The sequence below is a fragment of the Eutrema salsugineum genome, unplaced genomic scaffold, assembly GCF_000478725.1.
Source record: "Eutrema salsugineum unplaced genomic scaffold, Eutsalg1_0 scaffold_22, whole genome shotgun sequence".
Taxonomy (NCBI): domain Eukaryota; kingdom Viridiplantae; phylum Streptophyta; class Magnoliopsida; order Brassicales; family Brassicaceae; genus Eutrema; species Eutrema salsugineum.
Window position 1 is genome coordinate 415,044 of NW_006256812.1, and position 20,434 is coordinate 435,477.

Consider the following 20,434-nt stretch of genomic DNA (forward strand, 5'->3'; position numbering starts at 1 on the left):
CTTTTCGCAAAAAAGAAGGTAAAAGGTTAGAGGTAGGAGCGGTGGAAACCAGTAAGGAAAGGGAGTTAATTCGAAACCAGAGAGCTTAGAAGCAACAGTGTGGGTAAAAGAAAAAGGGCCGAGGTGGAGAATACTCCGGTGAAAAGAGCGCCCGGGAGACCGCAGAAGAAAGCAGTAGAGGCTGCAGCGACAGCAACTGCATCTGCCTCGGGAAAACGAGGAAGGGAAAGCGGAAGTACAGGTAAGGACAATAAACAGCCAAAGAAAAGAAGCCGACGGTGAGAATTAAGAACTTATTTTTCTCCTTTGCTGGCTTTTGACAGGAGCTTGTAAATCCATAGAATATGCTTTGGGGTATTTTATCTTAGTTCTAGCATTAGAAGACATTCTCATAGTTATGCATTAGGGAAAGTGTATTTTCGCTTGTTGGCATCAGGAAGATTCATTTCATCCCTTCGTTTTTGGTTATATTTTTGCTCATTTTCACCATTTGAGTCTTTACAAAAGCTAGGGCTACAGCAACAGGATACTGAAACCGTTCCATTGAACATATGTATATCCAACAAAACCAACATTCGGGTAAAGCTAATCTCTAATTTCAGCAAAAATTACAGTCAGAAACCCAAAATAAGGGCAACATCAATGAAGTTGAGACTCTGACCTTCAATCTCAACAAATGCTATCTTCTTCATCTGCTCTTTATGGACAGCATTGCACTGTGCCTTGGCAAAATTGCTTGATTCAAACACAAGTTAACGACGAAAGCCACTTTCTGTACAAACGACCAGAGAACGAGAGTTTCAGTGAAGGAATCTTGATTTGAGATTACAAGCATTTCGTCTTCATTTGCTCAAATGGAGGAACATCACTGAGGATAGAGGGCTTGAAGATGCTAAATGCTTGATATATCAACTAAACACTTACCGTTTTCTCCATCGGACATATCTTCAAGCTTTGCGATTGCACCCACAAGTGCATGTTCTTGCTCCTGAATCGAAGGTAATAACCGATTATTTGAGTCCTTTGTATGTGTACAAACAAAAAAATAAGAAAGATCTTTGTTGTTGTAGCAAACAAACCTCCAAAACTCTCTTAGCCCTTACAACTTCTTGAGGATCTGGATTGTGTGAACCAAGAACTCTCTCCACCTATCAGAAAGCATCATCATTTGAGGAATAACCATAAAGCACTGTAAAACTCGCCTTGAAATCAATTAATACCAACCTCTCTGATTAGGACATTAGTTTGACGGATTCGTATATCGAGATGTTTCTTCTTCCCAGTTCCATTCTGTGATGTTCTGAAATCTTTTCTGATAGTGGTCTTCCCCAAACTGCCTCCCCGTTGTTGAACACTGTTGGGTCCTGTAGTTCTATTCAGACCATGGCCTTGTCCATTATAACCATATCGATTACCAACCCCAGGATCCTCTCCTATCCATTCAATATCACCAGGAGAGATCTGTAGAAGAATTAAAGATCTTGGTTACAAAATAACACCAAAGTACTGTAGACCAAAGTTTTTTCCTCAAAAATTTAATTAAGACTAATGATCAAAAAGTAATTACCTCTGACAGATTAACCCACTCCCATGTCTCGTTAGGTGTTCCAATATCATAAACTAAAGCATGACGACCCTAAAATTAAAGATTAGAAATATACTTAAACATCTTTAAGTATTTTTAAAATAATGTAAAGAAACTTTATGCCAGTTTAAGAAGCCACACACCTCAACTGGATTATACTTGGTGATGACAGCCTCGTAAAATGTATTGTCTTCAGGCCACTTTGTTCTAACTCTTCTTCCTACAAAAGACTCAGGTTCGGTTCCGTTTGTAGGTTCAATTGAACTGGTAGGACCAGATGGTAATCTGTTCATGACAAGTCCTCGTGGAGGCTGATCTGAAGGATGGTATGAGATGGGTTTCGCGGAAGACGAACCAGGGAAAATCTAGAAAAAGGGAAAAACTAATCAAAGAATCGCTACTGATAAAGAAACAACAAAAGATACCAACTTTATGATTTTGTTACTCACTGGCTTATGCTTTTTGCCCTTGACATTCGGAACAGATCCTCGTTTAGCTGTCGATGAAGCAAACGGATGAGTGGGATCAGCTTGAGGGTGAAAAGAAGGTGAAGGACTGACGAATGGTTGAGAAGGAATCGGCTGGTTTGGTTTGTGCTTCTTGATAGAAGCTGAAACTGAAGGGCTTGGCAATGTATCATGAACCACTTGAGCAGCATTGCGCATACTTGGTTGCATTCCTCCAGATTGTCTCCATTCCCTGATAAAGGGAAATTTTTTGTCACTGATAGAAAAAGAAAGAAACATTTTACTCCTCAATCAAATAAATGCCTCAGGATTTTAGCTCTCACCTTATCCTTCGTATTGTATCATCTGCATTTACACGACCTAGAAGCTCTCTATGCTCCTCATTCGATAATCTCAACTCTTTACGGAGTTCAGTTATTAGACTTTCTTTTTCCTGAACAGGATACATACATAAAAGAGATGTCATTTCACCTAACCAGAAACTAACATAAGAAGAGAAACATAAGTAGAACGAGATTCATCCAATACCCAAGTAATTGCATCTGCCTGGGCTTTAAAGGCTCTTAGAACGGAGATGTATCCTTCCTTCTCAAACTGGTGGATTTGAGCTTCCATATCAGCAGCAACTTCATCATACATCTTCGGGTAAGATGGAGGGAGATTCGAAGGTCTTCCATTACCAGACACACGTCCTCCCCGGGGAACAGTATGCGATGGAGGCAGATCATCATCTGTTCCTGCAGACAGCGCACCAAGAAAATCAGTACTGTATTATACAAATCAAACTTTGGTTCAATCAGAGTATATCCAGCTAAAGATCAAAAGAGATATGCTTAGGTCAAGTTCCAACTCAGTTTCAGTTATATGCAACGCTAGTTAGTAGTAACCTGCGATTTCTACATAGCTTAGCACCTAAATTTCTTCTTAAAAACACCCAAAATCTGAATACAAAAACTAGAGTTAACACCAATCCATCAAAAACCACAATGTGTAACACTACTTGGACGGAAAAATCCCCAAATTTTCGTAAACCCTAATTTCGGCGACTGATAGAGAGGAAGGCGAGAGAACAAGGAGCTATCTATACAATGTTACGGAACTAACCGCTGCTATCAAAAGATTCGTAGTCCATCACGATGCTTTAATCCCTATTCTTCAAAGACTGATTTCGGATATGAGATTCGGGAAGCAAAGATCGGCGAAGAATCAAGAGAAAACAAACGAAGCACAATTCGAGGTTGATTTCAATTTGACTAGAAGAAGACTCGATTTTGATTGAGCTCTTTTCTCTTTAGAATTGTAGAAAGACTGATCAATTTCTTCCTCCGAAACCTTCTTCCAGCAACAAATCCGAGCTCCACTTAAGAGTGATTCAGCTAAAGATTCCAGATTTGCGTGAAGCTTATTATTTCCGGAATAAGAACAGAAACGGAGTGTGAGATGGAAAAATAATTATAAATAAATTAATTGTTGAGAAATCAAATTGTTGGATTCGTTCTCATTAAATTATCAAACACAGTCGTTTCGATCCTCCCCGCGACGGGTTTTCGTAGAAAATACTGAAATTAAAGAAAAATACCAAATCCAGATTATATGTGAGGCCCATATAAGACTTATAAGTTTTACAAAGCAGTTTCTAACAAGTAATCCAGCAAATATTCGTTTCATCCAAACGTTTGTTTTTCTTGTTTTTCACCACACAAACTAAATTATTTTATCATCAAAAAGGTGTGTTTTTGCTCGATTAATGAAATTGATCCCCATTCGATATATATAGACTCTAATTCATAGATCGACGTTATTAAAAATAAAGTATGTAAGGTTGTTTCCCATTGGCACTCGGAACTATTTATCGCAAATTGGTATTTAGTAAGAAAAAACGGAAATTCTTGTGTGAAGTAATGTTTATGTTTGATTATTGTTAACAAAAAGATTTTTATGGTACCAAAACGGAAGAAGAAGAAAAAAAATACATGAATTCCACCAAAGACTTACTTTGCACAAGGAGTCGACTCTTTGCAAAGGTGACATGAACCATATTATTACAAACTAAGATCGAGAGAGAGATTCAGAGCTTGAAGAAGAAGAGAAAAGTTTGTTGAGAATGAAATGTATATTCTTCGTATTATCAAAAGTATTTGTACAAGTTGTTTATATATTATACAATAAACTTAACCGGTCAGTTAGGAAATATTAAACCAAGGCTTAACCATATAACCGGATCACAATATCTCAATAGTCCCCCTCAAGATGAGACGAAGATGTTGATGAGACTCATCTTGGATTTTAGATGCTCAAACTGGTTCGGGAACAAAGACTTCGTAAGAATGTCTGCCACTTGATCCTCTGTTCTAACATGAAGAGTCTTGAGCAATCCTTGATCCAGTTTTTCACGCACAGTATGGCAATCAACCTCTATATGTTTTGTTCTCTCATGAAAAACTGGGTTGGTGGCGATATGCATCGCAGCTGTGCTGTCTGAGTATAAAACAGGCACAGAAGAAAGAGGAACATGCACATCATTGAGTAATGTTCTGAACCACATCATTTCACAACAAGCTAGAGCCAAAGCTCTATACTCGGCTTCCGCAGATGATCTTGAAACAGTGACTTGTTTCTTGGAACGCCATGAGATAAGAGAGTCTCCTAAGAACATGGTAAATCCAGTAGTTGATCGTCTACTATCAGGACATGAAGCCCAATCTGCATCCGCAAACCCCTTCAGACTCAAATCATCATTTGCTGAGTAAAATAAGCCTTGACCTACTGTTTCCTTAATGTATTGAAGAACCTTGTAAGCTGCTTGTAAATGAGATGTGCGAGGTGCAGAAGAAAACTGGCACAACTTGTTGACAGCGAATGTTATATCAGGTCTTGTGATGGTCAAATACATCAGTCGACCAACCAAGCTTCGATATCTTTCACGATCATCAAGTAATTTCCCTTCAGATTTGGACAACTTCAAGTTTGGAGTCATAGGTATGGATGATGGTTTACAACCAAGCATTCCTGTAGATTCCAAAAGTTCTAAAGCATATTTCCTTTGGCACAAGGAGATACCATCAGTACTTCGAGCTACTTCGAGACCAAGAAAATATTTCAGAGGACCCAATTCTCGCAATTTGAAGTTTCCTTTGAGATCATCAACGAGTTGAGATGTTGCAGAATCACTTGTACTGGCAATTATTATGTCATCGACATAAACAAGTACCACAATATGAGAATCATCACTGCTACGGACAAACAGAGTGTGATCTCCATGACCTTTCTGAAAACCCAATGTCATTAAGGCTGCAGAAAACTTCAAAAACCATTGTCTAGAAGCCTGCTTAAGTCCATATATCGATTTCTTTAAACGAAGTACAGCACGAGGAGGCAGAGAGTCCCCCTGTCTTTCAGCATATCCATCAGGTAATCGCATATATATTTCTTCCTCTAAGTCCCCATTCAGAAAAGCGTTTGATATATCTAGCTGAGTGAGAGACCAGTTCTTAGAAGCAGAAACCTTTAGCAAAAACTTGACTGTGGCTAGTTTGGCAACAGGTGAGAAAGTTTCTTTATAATCCAGCCCCTCCTTTTGTGTGTATCCTTTTGCCACTAGCCGGGCTTTATACCTTTCAAGTGACCCATCTGCATGAAACTTTAAGGTAAAAACCCACTTACAACCAACCGGTTTCTTCCCTGGAGGTAATGAAGTCACTTCCCATGTGTTTGTTGATTCCATAGCACCAAGCTCCTTATCAACAGCACCATCCCAATCTTTAGAATTCTTTGCCTCAGAGTATGATTGAGGAATAGGGATTTTGGTAATGTTATTTATATAGGAAAGGTATGGTGTGGATAATTTGGAATATGATATGGATTGGGAAATGGGATGGACAATGGTGGAATTTACAGAGTAAACATGATAGTCCTGCAGATGTGCAGGGACTTTCTTTTGTCGAGTGGTGGATATATGTGGTGATGGAGATTTTGGTGTAGGAGTAATGGGAATAGAAGGAATGGGATTCATACCTGAAGACAAAGAATCCATCGGCTTATCTAAGTCCAAAGTATCTTCTGACTTTGTTTCTTTTGCCATCGGAAAAATATCTTCATGAAATGTGACATTCCTTGATATATATACCACATTACTCTCCAAACCCATGATTTTGTATCCCTTATATCCAGGAGGGTAACCCAGAAATAAGTAAGCCCGAGAACGTGGTTCAAACTTGTGACGTTGTTTTGGAGAAGTAGTTCCATAGCATAGACAACCAAAAGTTTTAAGCTGAGTGTAGATCGGAGGTTTGCCAGTTAGAATTTCATATGGTGTCTTGTTGGAGAGCAAAGGAGATGGGATTCGGTTGATCAGAAAAACCGCAGTGAGCACACAATCTCCCCAGAAAACAAGAGGAACCTTGGATTGGAACATTAAGGCCCGAGCAACATTCAGTATGTGTTGGTGTTTTCTCTCCACTACTGAATTTTGTTCAGGTGTTTCTGGGCAAGAGTGAAATGTAACAATTCCTTTCTCTTTGTAATATTTCGTGAAATTCAGCTCTGGTGCATTGTCCGATCTAACTGACTTGACTTTGGTGTTGTATTGCGTTTCAACTTGTTGAATGAAGGATGGGAACACTTGTAGAACTTCAGATTTTGTCTTTAATAAGTAAACCCATGTAGCTCTAGAATGGTCATCAACAATAGTCAAAAAATACTTGTATCCATCAACAGTCTCCACTGAAAATGGTCCCCAAACATCAATATGTAATAGTTCGAAGTTTGAATTACAAATGTTGTTTGAGGAAGTGTAGGACAACTTCTTCTGTTTTGCCAGATGACAAACATGACAATGTGTTGTTCCTTTATTCTTGAAAATAGATGTTCCCAAAGCCTCTGAGATGATATCAAGCCTTGAAAACGAAGGATGACCCAGACGTTTGTGCCATAAACTGAGATCAGCTACTGCATTGACTGAAACAGATGAACTCGTTGTCTCCAGCACATATAAGTTCCCCAGCCTTCTACCCTGTCCAATCGTTGATCCCTTGGAAAGATCCTGTATTTCACAAGAAGATGGATCAAAGATTACTCTGGATCGCAGGTCAGTAGTCAAAGAGCTTATACTCAGAAGATTCAATCTAAACTCTGGAATAAACAAGACATTTCTGAGGTATATGTCTTTGTTTATCTGAATTGTTCCAACTCCACTGATTTTGACAACAGACCCTGTGGGTAGATTCACTGAACTCACAATGGAAGAATCCAAGGAGCTGAAAAGATTCTTGTCATAAGAGACGTGGTGCGTTGCACCAGAATCAATTACCCAGGTCTGTGTGCATAGGTGTTGTTGAGATACGGTGAGGATACCAACAAAACAATAAGTGGAAGAGGAGAACGAAATACCGGATATGTTAGTAGATTGAGAGGTGCTAGCTTCACTGTTCATAGCAACTGGCTGAGTCTGGAGCTTAGAACTAAACAAAGCTATGAAACTTTGAATCTGATCCTTAGTCATATTTCCAATCAGTCCTTCAAAGCTGTTTGGAGTAGTATCAGATAAAGAGACCTGAGCAGCAACTTTCGGCTTAGAAGACTTGTCTGGATTCTTCCCTTTTGGTGTATATCCCGGAGGAAATCCATGCTTCTTATAGCACCTGTCTGCAATGTGGCCAACTTTGTTGCAGAATGAGCAAATCGGTCTACCTTTGTTAGGACCATTCTGGACATAGCAGATAACTTCAGATGAATCAGTATTCTCAGACACATTGAATGCTGCTGGAGGAGCTACAACATTAGAAAATCCCTTCTGGTTTTCATCTTGATCGAGAATGTTATAGACCTCAGCAAGTGTAGGTAATACTTTCTTCATAATGATCTGCCTCCTGATAATGGCATAAGACTCATTCAATCCGGCTAAGAACTTGACAATGCGAGCCCTCTCTGCCTTCATTTGCAGACGAGCAGCTTTACCGCAGGTACATGGATCATCAGGCTCTTCAGAACTATCCAAATTACTCCACAAAGTCTTCAGTGTTGTAAAGTATTCAGATAATGTCATCGTTCCTTACCTGAGATCTTGTATCTCTTGAGTCAAGTTGAAAGTCCGAGGTAAATTCGTCATATGGAAACGACCATAAAGATCCTTCCATATATCGGTAGCATCGTTCAAACGAAGAATACTCCGATATATTTGTGGAGAGACAGAATTCAATAACCAAGATTTCACCATAGAATTGCAACGAGACCATATCCTAAAACTAGATTCCGATTCCAGAGGACGAGGTAAAGAACCATCTATGAATCCAATTTTATTCTTAGCATCAAGTGCGATTCTCATAGCAGCATCCCAATCATCGTAGTTTGTTCCATCGAGACGAAGAGAGATCAATTGCAAACCTGGATGATCGGAGCTGTGCATATGAAACGGAGAGTGGATCGAATCGAGCGATTCCGTCGTCGTAACGGTTCGAGGAGCTCGCCGAGCTTGAGAAACCAGATTAGATCTGAGAGGCGAAGCATCTGGAGCAGAACTCGTTGTGGCGGTGGCTCGAGTAGATCTACGAGAAATTTTCTTCACAGTAACCATCGGATCAGAGAATTCACCGATGAATAACCTCAATCTAGCTTAGAAGTGCAGAGATCAATGGAACTTTGAGCTGTTAGGCTCTGATACCATATTACAAACTAAGATCGAGAGAGAGATTCAGAGCTTGAAGAAGAAGAGAAAAGTTTGTTGAGAATGAAATGTATATTCTTCGTATTATCAAAAGTATCTGTACAAGTTGTTTATATATTGTACAATAAACTTAACCGGTCAGTTAGGAAATATTAAACCAAGGCTTAACCATATAACCGGATCACAATATCTCAATACATATGTTTAAGTTTGAATTATCAACTCTTTTTACCGTCCTAAATTATTTGTCAACATTTATAAAAAAATTATCTATTATCCGATTTCAAAATTCAAATCCGATATTATTATAATAAGGAAAAAAAATCAAGAGTCATCTTTTTAATTAAAAATAAAACACGCAAACAAAAACTTAAACAGATTACACATCAAAAAGGTTACTGAATAAGTTACCAAATATCCCTCATTTTGTCAACAATAGCGACATAAATCCGTGAGTTTCAAGGATGAATAATACTCTATTATTACTAGGAGTATAAGTTTGAAGTGAACCAAAGGGTCATCCAAAATTTGATGCTGAGTCTTGATACCCACGTGTCAAAACTGTCTTCACATTTCATCACTCGCACGTACATTGTTGCATGTTCACACGTTCCCAAGTTGCTTCCTTTGCTTAGGGGTCCAATTCCAAAATAAATAGTAGTCCGCATGGTAAAAACATAGCATCAATTAAAATGTCTTTATAAAATAATGAGAAATAAATGTATGTTGCTTCTATACGTTCAAGTAAAATCGGACGTATGGGAAAATACTTATTCAACCTTAAAAAGAGTGAAATGCTGACCAAAGTAGAAAACTACAATAAAAAATGAAATCAATTTTGATAGATCCTCTAACTCCGTTGTATTATTATATATACTCTTCCAATGTTTCGTTGTCACTTTCTAAATCTACCTACCCTGCATGCTTAGGCAATGACGAGGAAAATATGTTTTAAAAACTAGCAAAATCTCACTCATACTCTAAAAACGCGGTGTCTGCGAAGACAATTTAATTTTAAACTATGGAGAATACAACTTCAAAATGTCATATGAAAATAGCTATGAAGTACGAATGCAAATGTAGGAGTTGTTTAAAGTCAACTTGGAAATAGCTTTACTGAAAATTTTGATAAAACTTCGCCACTTTTTTTTTGTTTAGCTTCGTATCGAAAACCATTTGTTCAAAACGAAATCAATCAGACAAATCGCTCCACCAACTAAGAACAGCAATGCAATTTTATTTTTTGAACGTATTCAGTTATTAAAATTTCGTGATAAAATTGATACACATACCAGGGACAGAAAAAATGATCTATTTAATCAATTAAGCCGGTATTGTGAGAGTTTGTTACGTATAGAACATCTTTTAAACGACATATTTGGGATTCATTCAATTAATACTGACCTGAAAATAAACTTTTTTCTCATTTACGCCAATAAATATTTTGCACGTTATTATATTATATTTTTCTATATTTATAACTTTTTATTAGACCGAGCTCTGAAATCTTCAAGGCTAAACGGAAGAAAATCGGAAAGACTTAAACCTGTTCATGTTTTAAAAAATGGTGTTTTTGTCAACTGCTGTGATTCTCCAGTCTTCTTTAGTTTTGTTTTTAATTAAAGCTATTGTCGGAATTGATTAGAGTTAATTAATAGTCGAGTCGCCTTTTCATCGCGGTTAGTGGAAACTGGAAAACTTTATTCTTTTTATTTTTTGAAGAAAGGATTAGAAAACTGAAAAAACTTGTACTTAAGAATTTTTTTTTATGGTTTACATTATTTTTTTGGTCGTCAGAAATAACATTAGTTTCCGCTAACAAACTGACAACTCCTTCATAGGAATACAGCTAGCAAATAACTTGAGGGAGATCCTTCTTCAGCCACTCTCTTTGTAGAGGATCTTTCCTTTGTAAACAAAGGTAATATTTCCAATTTTTGCTACAGTACATGGATAAATACAGATTGGGGACTGAGCGGCTGAGCCATAAGACGAAAATGCTTATTCAAGAAGTCAACAGAATTGATGAAAACAAGGTCCACGCCCGACTTTATTTTTAGATAAAAAGGAAGATATATATCGCCGACTTTTAGCATTTCAATAGCATATCCTTTAGAAAAAGAAGATATCGTCAAGATTATGCAGATTAAAGTACATAAGTTATAAGTACAAACTGTTGTCATTTTTTGTAAGTATATACTCCAAAATTTTATCATATGATTAGAAAACTTATTGGTGTAAATAGCTTATTTAATGTAATTAGATAAGTTTGATTAGTGTTTGTATTAGATAAGCTATTTACACCAATAAAACTGAAGCTATCGCGGATGGTTAAAACTTAAAACTCTATTTATATGATATTTCTTGCTACCTAAGAAAATAGACGTTAACAAAAATAAACCCTATATAATAATTCGGACAATCGAATCATCATGACGCCCATAATAGATACATGCATCTGATTATCTGAAATATATGCTCTGTAGACGAAAGTACAAACCGAATCATCATAACTCGGTTCGTTGAATACCCATACTCCTTTGTAGCAGTCTCATTTTCCTTTTGGATTCCTTTTTTTTTTAACTCAAATAAATAAGAAATAATGTATGATGATGTGATGTCTTTACGTTAAAAGGTTTCAAATATTAAAGTACCTTAACATAATAACATTTTTTCTTAAATAGAATTGCTAATGTTGATAAAACATATTGATATCATATTTTTATCAGGAGATGTAGACTGTATTTATAACTTGTTTTTTGTTATCTACAATAAATTTCTGGCTGTTTTCTAATATTTAAATATAAAGAATCATTTTTATTTATAATGGATCGTGTCCCACGATATGTTGATTTGCTCCATTTCTCATTGGTTTCAGATTCAATATTCTGATTATATATTTTGAGTAATTTTTTTTATTGTTTTTGAACCTTTTCATTATTTTGAGTAATTTCAATCTCACATCTATATATTGTTTATAATTCTAGTCGATATACCATGATAAATGAATATCAACATTTTTTTGTATAGCTCAAATGCTGGTAAGGACTACGGAGTGATGCTTAACTCGGAAACAATTATTTACATTTGTTATTAAAATTGCAAGCATTACCATAGATTGATATGTATGTAACCTTTTTTGTCAAGTTATATATATGTAACTTAAGAAACCAAAAGTTTGAATCTTTCTAGTTTAAATCCCCCCAAAAAAAAATTCCAAAATTATAGGATCCACCCTAGTCGCAGCGTAATTTCCCCGACACTGTTTCATTTATTAAATATTAACTATACTTATGAGTTATGAGGTCAACATAGGAGAATCTAATTGGCTCATGAAGGCCAAAATAACCATACTCTTTTTAAAAAAAAAAATCAATTAAAAACAAGCTGAGTCAACAGACGTATAGTCACGTAGGTAACTAGTTTGACTAATTAAATTAAAGTTTGAATTTTCTTGGTTCCTTATACGATTTCATCTGCCTATATAAAACTTACCATATCCCATCGTTTCAATCACAAACCCAATCCCCATTACATTCAATTTAATTCATTTATTTACTTTTTAGAGGCAAATTAATTTAATAAAAGATTTCTAGCTAGCTTCATTCCTTACAAGATTGTAAATTTCAAAAACAAAATGATGCAGTAAGTAATAATCACTTCAATTCTAATATATACCCGCAAAGAAAACGTTAATTTTTTTTCTTCTCTTTTTTATGAACATTATTAAATATATTTTTTTTGGTTTTCATTTTATTTCAGAGGAAAGAAGATTTATGCAGTTAAGACTTCGTTTCGCCGATCCGATTTTCCCGAAGGGTTTTTGTTCGGAACTGCATCATCAGCTTACCAATACGAAGGAACCGTGAATGATGCCACTCGAGGGCTAAGTGTTTGGGATACTTTTGTCCGCAAGCATCCAGGTTTATATCTAGTAATCGATCTATTTTTTTGTTTATATATCTTATGTATTAAACTAATGAATTAAAACTTTAATTTATATGTGCAGAACGGAATTGTTACTCTGATGCGGACCAAGCTGTGGATTTTTATCACCATTACAAGGAAGATATTCAAAGAATGAAAGATATCAATATGGATTCATTCAGATTCTCAATCTCATGGCCTCGGATTCTTCCTCGTAAGTCATAAACCTATAAAACTCTTTTTCTTTAATGAGGTAATAAATTATTAATCAAACTCAATATGTCGAATTATATTTTAACGTTTTTTGTAAACTCAAAATAGATGGAAAGAAAAACAAAGGAGTTAACAAGGAAGGAATCAAATTTTATAACGACCTCATCGACGAACTCCTAGCGAACGGTATTTAAACCTAATTAATCCCTCTCGTGTGTACATCAAAACATATGAATCGTTTTATATAATTGTTATTTCGTATATGTAGTTAACATTATATAAAACGTAATAGGAATCACACCTCTGGCGACATTGTTCCATTGGGATACTCCACAAGCCTTAGAAGACGAATACAAAGGTTTTCTTAGCGAAAAAGCTGTGTAAGAAAATATTAGACAGTATTTATACCAATTCTTAAACGTTAAATTTTCTTCGGTATACATCTAACTTTATGCATATACCAATAATCATATTATTGATACAGTGATGATTTCCGTGAATTCGCTACCATATGTTTTGAAGAATTTGGCGACCGTGTGAAGTATTGGGTGACGCTAAATGAGCCGTGGGTTTATAGTATTGGCGGTTATGATACCGGAAGAAAAGCTCCGGGTCGTGCCTCTAAATACATGAACGAAGCAGCTTTGGCAGGTGAATCTGGTCTCGAGGTTTACACAGTTAGTCATAATCTACTTTTAGCTCACGCAGAAGCTGTTGAAGTGTTCAGGAAAAACCCAAAGGTACGAGCAAGAATTGATCTCTTATTAAGTATTTTGTTTTCAATACTCTTATAAATTTACTGACATATACAATGATATTACGTGTTGCAGAGTAAAGATGGTAAAATCGGTATTGCACATTGTCCGGTCTGGTTCGAACCTTACGACTCGAACTGTCCTGATGATCAAGAAGCGGTTGAGCGTGCCATGGAATTTATGTTTGGATGGTGAGTGATCGATCTTCTATTTAATTACTTGGATATACAATTATTTTTATCATTGTGCATGTTGACTAATAATATTTCGGGGGTTATTTTTTAAAACAGGCATATGGATCCAACGGTCTATGGAGATTATCCAGAAGTCATGAAAAAATTGATTGGAAAAAGATTACCGTCGTTTACTGCAGCTCAATCTAAGAAGTTAAAAGGATCTTTTGACTTCGTTGGAGTAAATTATTACAGTGCCTTCTACGTTAAAAATGTTGTTGACGTGGATCCTGCTATTCCCAACTGGAGATCCGACGCACGCATCGAATGGAAAAGTAAGTATTATTTCATACTTTCTAAGGTTTTTACTTTTGGTTTCTTGGCTCACAAGTTTACTATTATCGTATATACAAAACAGAACAAAACAAAGCAGGACAAACTTTGGGTCCTAGAGGTGGTTCAGAGTGGGACTTTTTATACCCACAAGGTCTAAGAAAGTTTCTAAATCACGCCAAAAACAAATATGGAAGTCCTAAATTTCTGATAACTGAAAACGGTAATTATTTTTTTTTTTATCATAGCAGGTGTATCTCTTTTAAGCTTTTTCCTTTCACCTCTTGAAATGTAAAGTTGGAGAAATTCTTAACTTTTATATCCTATCAAAAATATTTAGGTCACTGCGATATAGATTATGAAAAAAAGGCGAAACTCTCGAATCTGATGGATCTTCAGAGGACGGAGTACCACGAAAAACATCTCCAAAGCATCCACCAAGCCATCAAGTAAGTCCCTATTATCATTAAGTTACATTACAAGCAAGAAACGTGTGCAGATTGAAAAGCAAGAAACGTGTGCAGAGAAATCAAAATCGAGGTTTTTTTTCTTTCAAATTTCTTATTATCAATTATGAATACGCTTTTTTAGGGAGGATGGTGTTCTAGTAGAAGGATACTATGCATGGTCATTGCTGGACAATTGCGAATGGAACGCTGGTTATGGAGTTCGTTACGGACTATTCTACGTAGACTACAACAACGGTCTAAAACGTTATCCAAAAATGTCGGCAATGTGGTTTAAAGAGTTTTTGAAGAAAGAAGATATTGAAGACTCAGAGAAAGAAGGATTGTTGAATTCTGTTGATCACAAGAAGAGGAAGAGATTCTTAACGTCTTCTGGTTCGCCTTCCTGTTATATACCCAAGATGTCCGAATCTTCGAAAGCACTTGAACTCTTTTTCTAAGATCATTTGTTTATTTTATTTTTATATTTTTGGTTTAATTCAAAAAAAATTGTACATCATTGAATGTATTTAGACACTAAAAAAGACAACCGTATAATATATACACAGTTTTGTAGCTTTTTTTGTGGGCAAATCTAAATGCCGTATACGTGGGTTTTGGTTTTCTCCGTATTCTAGATTCTAGAACACTAGGCTCTTTTCAGTCACAATCGGATTCGAACGGAACCGACATCTAGCAGCTCTTTCGATACGTAATGGACTGTGGGCGTTTGTTATAATGTGTGCTGCAGATAGAAGTATAGAACTAGTAAAGCCTATTTGCGAGAATTTTTTTTTCCTTAAAACGACCCATAATTTTGATTTTCTTACATGTACATTCTCATTACTATATTTGTTTCCGTACAGATAAATTAATTTGTAAATAACTGTCTAAGAGTTTCATTTTTTGTATTTTTCTGAGATAATTAACGTTTTTAAAGATAACAAAGATAATCAAGTTTTTACATTTCTTTTCATATTATTAATGAAAATAACTTCCTTAACAAGTCACAAGAAATTTATAAATTCACAATGAAAAAGATCACCTAAAACCAAAATATTGACTTGTTTCGTCACATGGGAAATCAGAGATAGTCTAAAATAAATTAAATATATCGTGTTAGGTTTGATAGTAATATTTTGACCGACAGGTCTATTCCCAACGCGTTCCAGACTACACCAACCTGTGAAAAATATCCTTTACTTAATAAAAAGTATATAATATCCTACTTAATGAAATTTCGTAACAACGTTTAAAAGGAGAAATCCAAAAGTACCTCAACAAAATTTGAAATAAATAGCCGTTACAAGAAGCTTGTTAGTATTTTTTTTTAGATTCAAAAGACGTTTTAGCGCAAAATGACGAAAAAATAACTCTCAATTCTTACACGTCTTCACGTTTCCTTCAGAAGTTAAGCACATCCCGTCAATATCTGAAAGACGTGCAATGATCATGCATTGCTTTATATAATCTTTTTCATGATGACTCAGCTTTAGATAAAAAAAAAAAAGATAAGGATGCCGGTTATAAAAAATCTATGCATGAAGAAGTTTTTTTCAACTAATCTTTTGCTATTTTTCCCTGATTGAAAGATTTCTAGATCAGGTTAGCTGCATTTTAATTTTACTAATCTGTCATCTCTCTCTCTCTCTCTCTCTCTCTCTCTCTCTCTCTCTCTCTCTCTCTCTCTCTCTCTCTCATTTTAATTATCTTTATCAAATTTCTCTATTTATAGAATCACATAACCAGTGCAAAACAATTCTGTTCCCTATATAAACCCCCACTTAATTCATCTTCTCAAAAGAAAAAGAAAAACAAAATTAAGAATGAGAGGAAAATATCTTTCTTTACTAGTGCTCATTGTCTTTGCCTCCAATGAAGTTCTTGCCAAGAACAACTCTTCAACACCTCAACTAAGAAGAAGTGATTTTCCAGAAGATTTCATTTTTGGGTCTGCGACCTCTGCTTACCAGGTTTTTTTTTCTATTTTTTCTAACAAGTGTTTTTTTTTTTGGTTTCTTCTATTTTTTTTCTTATTCATATCTTAAAATAAATTCGATAACTGATTAAAGATTTTATGGGTTTTTGTTTAACATTTTTCAGGTCGAAGGAGCTGCTCATGAAGATGGTAGAGGGCCAAGTATCTGGGATACCTTCTCTGAAAAATACCCAGGTTTTGTTTTAAATCTTACAGTTTTTCCTATTCTGGATCTAAAGAATAATTTAGATTTGAGATCGGTAAAGTAAGAATAGATATATGTGTGTGTGAATGAGTGAATCTGTTCTTATTAAAGATTGGTTGATCATTCATGAGCTTTTTAAAAAGGGGCCAGAATATGAATGATTACTGAAAAAAAAAAGAAGCTTAAGTACTCTGTTTTTGATTCTTGAACGGGAGTATAGTTAATAAACTCAATTAATGCTTTTTAATTATCTTTGATTTTCTAGAGAAGATAAAGGATGGTAGCAATGGGTCTGTTGCAGATGACTCGTACCATCTTTACAAGGTAATTGTCTTTTTTTTTTTTTTTGGATTAAATATTTATAAATGTAAAATTTAAATTGTTTGTTCTGATTTCCATTGGCCTCAAAATGAGCCACGATCTTCTATTATATCATTTATTAAAACATTGCATTACAGGAAGATGTAGCTTTGTTGCATCAAATTGGCTTCAATGCTTACAGATTCTCTATCTCCTGGTCAAGAATCTTGCCTCGTAAGTTCTTCTTCTCTTTGAAGGGTGCTCACATGAGATTTGATTAATTTTTTAAGTGCCAATAATAAAAATGAGTTGTTTCTTCTTTAGGTGGGAATCTAAAAGGAGGAATCAACCAGGCTGGTATTGACTATTACAACAACTTAATCAATGAGCTTCTGTCCAAAGGTATAAGACAAAAACCAATTTGATTGAGAGACTATAGTGACGCTCTCTGTTTCCTATTTACTTTAATTTGTAAGATTTCAGTAATTTAGAGAATCATCTTTTCACAGTATTTTCAAACTCGGACTTAAGTACTTAACTATAGCAAAATATCACTTTCTCAAGATGATATAATTGATTACAAACTTTTTTTTTGTGTGTGTGTGTGTGAAAATTGATTAAAAACTTATTTCTCTAAACTTATATACTTTCTTCTAATGACTTTTTATGCTCATGCATTTTTTCTTCTTAAATTTATATCTTCAAAATTCGAAAACGTAATCATTTAGTGCGGGCCACCCCGATAAAACCAATTTGGCTGCCATCCAAATAATTTGACTGGCATGATTTCACGAACGAATTTGGAAAACATTACATGTGAGTCACTGAATTAATTAGTCATAATAATTTCAAAGGAATATTCTGACTTTAAGACAATAATCTTAGAGAGATAGCGACTGATCATATTTTTTCCACCTTTCAAAGTAGGATATGCTTTTTAGTTATAAACGCAACGCAAGCAGTGATGTAATTGTTATATTACAGGAATTAAGCCTTTTGCCACCATTTTCCATTGGGACACACCACAAGCCCTTGAAGATGCCTACGGTGGATTCCGTGGGGCAGAGATTGTGTAAGTCCTTCCAAATCTATAATGTCTTTTAGCATTTGTAATCTAATAAAAGAGAAAATTCTACGGGCCATTACAATTAACATTACAGAACATATATATAGTAACAACAACATTCACTGATTTTTTTTTTTCTTTCTGATGAAATAGGAATGATTTCCGTGATTATGCGGATATTTGCTTTAAGAATTTTGGAGATAGGGTGAAGCACTGGATGACACTGAACGAGCCATTGACAGTGGTGCAACAAGGGTATGTTGCAGGTGTAATGGCTCCAGGAAGATGCTCCAAATTCACTAACCCTAATTGCACAGCTGGAGACGGAGCCACCGAGCCTTATATAGTAGGTCACAACCTCATCCTTGCTCACGGAGCTGCTGTCAAAGTCTACAGAGAAAAATACAAGGTGAGTGAAAAAAAAAAACAAGATCCCGCTCTGTTTCTTGATCGTCAAGTTACTAAAAACGGACCGTGTTTATAACCATCTTTCGCGGGAAATAATCTTCATTACGAATCATCGAATATTTGTATGTTTATTCCTGTGCGGATTGTGACAAACCTGCTCTTGAATGTCGTTCAACAGGCATCTCAAAAAGGACAGGTTGGTATTGCTTTGAACGCGGGTTGGAACTTGCCTTATACAGAATCAGCTGAAGATAAGTTAGCCGCGGCACGAGCAATGGCCTTCACATTTGACTACTTCATGGAGCCACTTGTGACTGGTAAATACCCAATCGACATGGTCAACAACGTAAGAGGTCGATTGCCTACATTCACCGCACAACAATCTAAGATGCTTAAGGGCTCGTATGATTTCATTGGCATCAATTATTACTCTTCCACTTACGCAAAGGATGTTCCTTGCTCCACCGAAAAAGTAACAATGTTCTCTGATCCTTGTGCAAGCGTCACAGGTCCGTTTTCGCATCATCCAAGTTTTTTTTTTTATAGGATTATAAACGCAAAAAAATTGAGAGAAAATTTACAAATCCAAAATCAATGTTTGTTGTATTCGTATCAGGTGAAAGAGAAGGAGTTCCCATCGGTCCAAAGGTACTTGTCTAGACTAATTTCACAAAGCTTTGCAGCGATTTTTAATAGTTGTGAATTTATTCGGTTTTTTTTTTTCTAATCTTTTAGGCTGCGTCGGATTGGCTTTTGATATATCCAAAGGGAATTCGTGATCTTGTCCTTTATGCAAAATACAAGTTCAAAGACCCTGTCATGTACATAACCGAAAACGGTAATTCACAAGGCCATCAGCTCTAATTGCTGATATATATTGAATAATCGACGATGATTCTTCTAGTTTCCTAATGATATATAACAATCTTTGTAGGGAGAGATGAGTTTAGTACCGGTAAAATCTTCCTTAAAGACGGTGATAGAATCGATTACTACGCTCGACATCTCGAGATGGTTCAAGACGCGATCTCGTAAGCATTTTTTTTAATCTTAAAGGTTAAGAATCCAACTTCCCACATTACAAGTAATAAAGATGATTAATATTATATATGTAAGTGACATAAATAAACATATACATTTATGTAACTGTGTTGCATGCTTTTGTGAAATGATATAGGGTTGGAGCCAATGTGAAGGGCTTTTTCGCGTGGTCGTTGCTGGACAACTTCGAATGGGCAATGGGTTACACAGTCCGATTCGGGCTGGTTTACGTAGATTTCAACGATGGACGTAAAAGATACCCGAAGAAATCGGCTCAGTGGTTTAGAAAGTTCTTGAATCCAAAGAAAAGCAATTGATGAAAACTTTATCGTTCCGTTTTATTAATATCTCCGTTACTCCGAGAGATTTTTATTCTTATTTTTTCTCATTTGGAAATAATTATACCAATCGTGTTAGTTATATCTACAACGAATCCGATTGATCTTATATCTTCTTTCCATAAGAAAAGTTAATCTTAAACAGGCTAAACAGCGTTCGTTAGAAACTGACATATATATATACAAAAAACGCCGGTTCGATTGTAGGTTTATGGTTTACTCAAATTCCAGTTGTTTTGATTTAGTAATTTGGGCTTAATAAAAATATTACATGGGCTGGGCTGTGCTGGACATATAATTTTTTTTCTTCTTCTCTTGCAATCTAAAATTGAAAACTCTTTATCAAAATAAATTAGATACAGAACATGCCAAAAGTAAAAACGATAGATGCATAGTTTATAACATCTACAAATTCTAGGTTATATGACTTTGACATGCAAATTCTAGTTTATAACATCTCATATTTTCTAAAAAAAAACTTTAAAGTTTGAAAAAGAAGAAAATTGGCTAAGAAGGTGCATGCTTTCATCCTCCTTTG

The 20,434-nt window shown here is 35.5% G+C and overlaps 4 protein-coding genes across 5 annotated transcripts in view; 3 read left to right on the forward strand and 1 right to left on the reverse strand.

The window, feature by feature from the left end:
* Positions 1-484, forward strand: part of LOC18015503 — a 3,351-nt gene extending 2,867 nt beyond the window's left edge. Inside the window, 2 exon segments of the mRNA XM_024154964.1 lie at positions 1-49; positions 52-484. The exon segment at positions 1-49 is cut by the window's left edge and continues 737 nt beyond it. Of these exon segments, the coding sequence (XP_024010732.1) occupies positions 1-49; positions 52-282 (280 nt within the window). The 3' untranslated portion in view covers positions 283-484.
* Positions 485-527: 43 nt separating this feature from the next.
* LOC18015505 (protein EMSY-LIKE 4) lies at positions 528-3,457 on the reverse strand. 2 transcript variants are annotated; one of them, XM_006397557.2, is made up of 10 exons: positions 3,157-3,457; positions 2,581-2,789; positions 2,376-2,485; positions 2,035-2,284; positions 1,729-1,950; positions 1,568-1,636; positions 1,225-1,461; positions 1,080-1,148; positions 925-988; positions 528-772 (listed from the first exon to the last, which is right to left on the reverse strand). In XM_006397557.2, the coding sequence occupies exons 1-10, from the start codon at positions 3,182-3,184 to the stop codon at positions 753-755; spliced, it is 1,278 nt and encodes a 425-aa protein (XP_006397620.1). In that variant the 5' UTR covers positions 3,185-3,457; the 3' UTR covers positions 528-752. The 2 variants fall into 2 exon arrangements, with proteins under 2 accessions (XP_006397620.1, XP_024010733.1); XM_024154965.1 differs by lacking the exon at positions 528-772 and having other exon boundaries at positions 893-988.
* Positions 3,458-12,576: 9,119 nt separating this feature from the next.
* Positions 12,577-15,117, forward strand: LOC18015506 (beta-glucosidase 27). Its single transcript, XM_024154994.1, has 10 exons — positions 12,577-12,636; positions 12,723-12,854; positions 12,962-13,039; positions 13,146-13,233; positions 13,338-13,593; positions 13,684-13,799; positions 13,899-14,116; positions 14,200-14,337; positions 14,455-14,563; positions 14,706-15,117. The coding sequence occupies exons 2-10, from the start codon at positions 12,794-12,796 to the stop codon at positions 15,019-15,021; spliced, it is 1,380 nt and encodes a 459-aa protein (XP_024010762.1). The 5' UTR covers positions 12,577-12,636; positions 12,723-12,793; the 3' UTR covers positions 15,022-15,117.
* Positions 15,118-16,254: 1,137 nt separating this feature from the next.
* Positions 16,255-20,011, forward strand: LOC18015507 (beta-glucosidase 15). The gene is made up of 12 exons (XM_006397560.2): positions 16,255-16,533; positions 16,664-16,733; positions 17,009-17,067; positions 17,202-17,277; positions 17,368-17,445; positions 18,028-18,115; positions 18,263-18,518; positions 18,696-19,026; positions 19,134-19,165; positions 19,253-19,355; positions 19,452-19,548; positions 19,695-20,011. Exons 1-12 carry the CDS (start codon positions 16,387-16,389, stop codon positions 19,873-19,875), a joined length of 1,518 nt encoding a protein of 505 aa, XP_006397623.1. The 5' UTR covers positions 16,255-16,386; the 3' UTR covers positions 19,876-20,011.
* Positions 20,012-20,434: the final 423 nt, after the last annotated feature.